The sequence below is a fragment of the Echinops telfairi genome, unplaced genomic scaffold, assembly GCF_000313985.2.
Source record: "Echinops telfairi isolate 266 unplaced genomic scaffold, ASM31398v2 ScPeMD7_27;HRSCAF=92, whole genome shotgun sequence".
NCBI classification, from domain to species: Eukaryota; Metazoa; Chordata; class Mammalia; order Afrosoricida; family Tenrecidae; genus Echinops; species Echinops telfairi.
The window spans coordinates 196,131-201,313 of NW_022103924.1; the positions used below are offsets into that span (position 1 = coordinate 196,131).

Genomic DNA, 5,183 nt, shown 5'->3' on the forward strand with positions numbered 1-5,183 from the left:
ATGCTTTAACGCACAAAAATACTTTTCCACCTCTTGCACTGCTAGCCTGTTGGGTGCCATATATTTGGTTCCGACTCATAGCAGCCCTACATACAACAGAACAAAACACTGCTCTGTCCTCCATCCTCACAATTGTTAGTTACATTGGAGCCCATTGTTGCAGTCATTGTGCCAATTCCTCTCCTTGAGGGTCTTTTCATGAGGTTCTGCTAAATGTTTATGCTCAATAGCTACTCAAACTTGGCAATTTTGAAATTAAATTGTTCTTTGGGTATCACCAAAATGCTTCAAGTTTCTGGAACTCCTCGGGACATAGGGGGTTGGCAGTTACGTCATTTACTTCTGGCGTCATTATAATGAACATATAGCTCTAGAAGCTGGGAGGCTTTCTCCCAAGTGACATGAGTTAACTATTGCCCCAGGCCTGGCTCTCCTCAATCCTGTGTTTAACTGCTGTGGGCTATACCCACTGCCATTAAGTCAGTCACCTGCGTTATTATGCTAAATCTTTATAACTCGTCTTTTTCTCCTGGGGAGGCTAGTGGGTTCCAAAGGATAACTGCAGTTAGCATCCCAATGTCTGCTATTTCTCTTCATAGAAGACGTAAGGACAGATATAAGGCTCATTGGAATTGTGCAGAGGGTCCAAACCGAAAGTGCTGCTAGAATGGTCAATCGGTCAGGGGGAGCACTCCCGACCACCTCCCAAGTCGCTGCACCTTTCCCCCTCCTACTCAGCCAAGGGCAAAGGAAACTCAGTGGCCGCCACACAGCAACCGTACAGAACTGGCCCTATGCGTTTCTAAGACTACCTCTTTAATAGCAATAGAAAGTCCAGTCTGTCTCCCACGGAGCAGCTGGTGCTTTCTAACCGCTGACCTTGCAGTCAGCCGCCTAACGGGTAACTACAACGGTTACAAGGCTCCATTCCTTCAAGGCAGTTTACTCAACCGCTCAGAGCCACTCCTCTACTCCCGACACAAACTTCCGGTTCGGCTGGGAGGCGGGCCCCGTCGCGTTTCTATGACGCACTTCCGCGAATGCGACAAAGGCGGAAGAGCACGAGAAAGTAACGTGAAGTATTTTGTCCCGCCAGCCGTCGTGGCTGCACCTAGCTTCTCCCGGCTGGGCCTCCTCAGAGCCGCCCGCCATGGCGTCGGAGCTCCCGCGAGCGTCTGAAGGCGAGGTGAGGGCTACCAGGGGCTTGCCCAGCCCCCCTGCGGGCGAGCCGAGAGAGGCCGGGGCCCGCGCTGTAGCTTTCACCCCGTGCCAGGGTTCACCAGCTGCGGGCTCGTGGAGGGCCGCCTGCGGTGACGGTCGGCTGGAGGCCAGCAGTGCGTCCTCACGCCGGGGCTGGTGACGGCGTGCTGTGCGTGTCGGCGCAGCTCGCTCCCACCCCAGTCGCCCACCATTTGGAACTGGGTTCAATACAGTGCCAGATGTGAACACTAACTGCCACCCTCCTATCGTTAGGGCTTGTGAACGAGTACAAGTTCGTCGCACTTTGAGGAAGTGCTGGTGTACTTGAAAACGTAGTTTTTAAAAAGCATTCATCTTTCAGCTCTGCATTCTCGTTACCCTGGATAAAGCCCTGGCGACCAAATAAAGTAGTTTTAAACTCTAATTAAACAACACAATTACGAACTTCTTGGTACAAGTCTCTTAATATATGTAAGAGACATTTTAGAATTCAGATTTCAGCTGCTTATGGCGGCGGGATGACTTTCTAGGATTATGTGTTTAGCCAAACAAGACTTAGTGTCTCAATGAAAGTCAAATGTTTTCTTTGACTTTTGAGAAATTTAATGGAAATAAGCTTGTGTAGTGTCTTTTGAGTACTGAAGTTAGCGTTTAAGGAGTATATTTGATTGCAGCTATTCTACATTGCTCAATTATACTTACTCCAAAGTTGAGCTACTAAAAAATACCATATTTCCATGTTGTAGACTAAGGAAACGTTTTCTTTAGTGTAGCTTTATTATATAATCTGAATTGAATTTATTTCCACTTTAATTTGTTGTCTTTTAAAAAAATTAATGACATTTTGAAGACTGCTCTTTCTAATAATAAAGCATTGCAGTTTTCTTTGAAAGGCATAAGTGTTTGAACACCCGTTGTGGATTAGCATTTCTGGGGCTGTTAGAATTCAGTCCCTCTCTTTGCTTTTTTGTTTGCTTTTGACTGATCTCAGGGTATGTAGCTAAACCCCACCTTTTTTCCTCAGGGCATCAAGTTATCAGCTGATGTCAAACCATTTGTTCCCAAATTTGCTGGGCTAAGTGTGGTGTGGCCAGAGTCCTCAGAAGCTTGTGTCTTCCCTAGCTGTGCAGCCACATACTATCCATTTGTTCAGGAACTGCCAGTGACCGAGTATGTATTTTTCTAAATATGCAGTACCTAAGGTATTTGTTGGCTCTTGGTGATTAGCAGCCAAATACAAATATGTTGTAACAAATACTTTTTCAAATCTGCAAAGTAGCTAAAGAATGTGCTCCTCAGCCAAGAAGTGTCTAAGCCAGTAGTATCACAACTCACATGTATAATGCACACAAAACTAAAACTACTTTGCTTTTTTCTCTCTTAAAAGATGAGAACTCAAAGAATTTGAAATACAGGGTTTCTTCTGACAAGTTATTTTCCATAGGCATATATGGAGACCATTCTGACTCCAAAAAGCAGATGGCTGCAAGTCTAAGCTCATTACCATTGATACCATTTCAACTCATAGTGAGCCTCTAGGATAGAGTACAACTGCCTTTATGGGTTTCTGAGACTATAAATCTTTATGGAAGTAGAAAACCTCATCTTTGTCCTGTGGAGTGGCTGGTGATTTCAGTAGAACTGCTGACCTTGTGGTCCAACGCATAACCTACAATGCCACCCTTTTGGGCTGCTAACTATGGGAGAAAGATGAGGCTTTCTACGTCCACAAAGTGTTGCAGTCTTAGAAATCCACATGGACGAAACACCAGCCTCTATGATCATGAGATGTTGATGGGATCAGGTAATCAGATATCAAAAGATCCAATACAAACAATTTTATCGATGACGGAGGTTGGAGTGGAGACCCAAAGCCCATCTGTAAATTGGATGTCACCCCACAGAAGGGTTACAAGGAAGAGACAGTTCAACCAGGGTGGAGTCTAGCACCTGCGAAACACACATTATTACTCTAGTTCCTGGATGCTTCTCTCCCCGCCACTACCATGACCTAATTCTACCTTACAAACCTGGCTAGACTGGAGTACACACATTGGTATAGATAAGAGCTCTCAACACCTGGAATTCAGGACAGATAAATCCCTCAGGAATAGTAGAGGGAGTAGCAATATCATGATGGTAGGGAGATGGCAGGGGGAGAAAGGGGGAACCCATCACAAGGTTGGATATATAGCCCACCCTCCCAGGGGATGAATAATAGAAATGTGGATGAAAGGAGACAACGGACGGTGTAAGACATAAAATAATAACAATAAAATATAATCAAGGATTTACAGTGATGGGGGATGGAGGCGTAAAAAGAGCTGATACCAAGGGCAGAAGTAGAAAATGTTTTGGAAATGTTGATGGAAATATATGTACAAGTGTGCTTAATACAATTGAAAGATGAATTGTTATAAGATTTATAAGAGACCCCCAATAAAATTATTTTTTTAAAAAGTTATAGTCTTGGAAACCCATAGGGGCAGTTTTACCCTGCCCTATAGGGTTGCTATGAATAGGAATCCACTTGATGGCAGTGAGTTTTCCTCAAAAAGGAGACCAGGTGACACTGCTGGTGTAGTGTTAGATGGCTAGCAAGGTCAGTGGATCGAACTCACTATCCACTCCAGTGAAAAAGGTGTCATTCTGCTCCCATAAAGATTTACAACCTCAGGATAACCTTATATAGAGTCACTGAATTAGAATGAACAGGATCAAGACTGGGTTTTATTTTTTCCAGTTTTTGTTGTGTTTTTTTTCTTTTAATCATTTTATTGGGGGTTCGTACAACTCTTAGCACATACATTCATTGTGTCAAGCACATGTGTACATTTGTTGACATCATTCTCAAAACATTTGCTTTCTACTTGAGTTCTTGGTATCAGCTCCTCATCCCCCCCATCCCCAAACCCTTGATAATTTTTTTTTAACCCTTGATAATTTATAAATTATTATTTTGTCATGCCTTATACTGTTGGACGTCTCCATCCACTTTTCTGTTGTCCATCCTCCGGGGAGGGGCTTATATGTAGATCCTTGTCATCGGTTCCCCCTTTCTATCCCATATCCCTCTACCCTTCCAGTATCACCAGTCTCACCACTGGTCCTGAGGGGTTCATCTGTCCTGAGTTCTCTGTGTTTTCAGTTCCTATCTGTACCAGTGTCTAGCCGGTCTAGACGGATTTGTAAGGTAGAATTGGGATCAGGATAGTGGTGGGGAGGAAGCATTAAAGAACTAGAGGAAAGTTGTTTGTTTCATCGTTGTTACACTGTACCCTGACTGGCTTGTTCCTCCCTGCAATCTCAAGAGTAGGTTTTGGTGAGCCTTCAAACATTGGTTTTGTTTTAAACTAAGCTTAAATAGAAAAAAAGGATTAGCAACTTTAGGTTATAAAGAACTGATGGCAGGATTAATTTTGGGTCAGAAATTTTTTTTTGTAGTTAATATTTGGTTTCCTGTGTAAGAAAAACTGTTTCAACGGAAGAGGTCTATTATTACTTTTTCTTTTTGATGTTTCATATTAACATTATTTTGGGCAACCAATTACTTTACATTTATTAGTAGGAAGTATGGATTCAGTGTTCATTTATGCATAAGGTTTATATATATTTGTCTCTAGTAGAGAGGAAATGGCAACAAAGGAAGCAGCAAAATAAATATACATGATCTTTATTTTCAAAGCTTAATATTTTAAAGACTTCCTGGAGAACAGCTTGGAATTAGCAATTATGGCTTCCTTTTTGTGTAGAGATTTTCCAAATTGATGCTTTATGGAGGTAGATTTTGTAATTTTAAGTTCTTCAAAGTTTGAGTTGTGTGGGGTTAAAGGGGAGAGGGAACCCCACAAATCATCACAGGTCCGGTAGGCGCAATTGCACAGCAATGATAAGTAAAGATTATAGTAAAGTCATAGAGAGCATGAGAGTTAAAAGATGGAGTCAAGTAATGGAGTCAGACGCAATTCATGGTAGCATTGCTC

The 5,183-nt window shown here is 42.7% G+C and overlaps 1 protein-coding gene across 3 annotated transcripts in view; it reads left to right on the plus strand.

Annotated features, from left to right (window-relative positions):
- The first annotated feature begins 1,077 nt into the window (after nucleotides 1–1,077).
- The window catches only part of SECISBP2 (SECIS binding protein 2), a 48,685-nt gene continuing 44,579 nt past the window's right edge, over nucleotides 1,078–5,183 (plus strand). For 2 of the 3 annotated variants that reach the window (XM_045289415.1, XM_045289416.1), the window contains exons 1-2: nucleotides 1,078–1,186; nucleotides 2,225–2,370. In XM_045289415.1, coding sequence (XP_045145350.1) covers nucleotides 1,151–1,186; nucleotides 2,225–2,370 — 182 coding nt within the window. In that variant the 5' untranslated portion in view covers nucleotides 1,078–1,150. The remainder of the gene's footprint in view (nucleotides 1,187–2,224; nucleotides 2,371–5,183) is intronic. The other variant, XM_045289417.1, reaches the window with a different exon arrangement.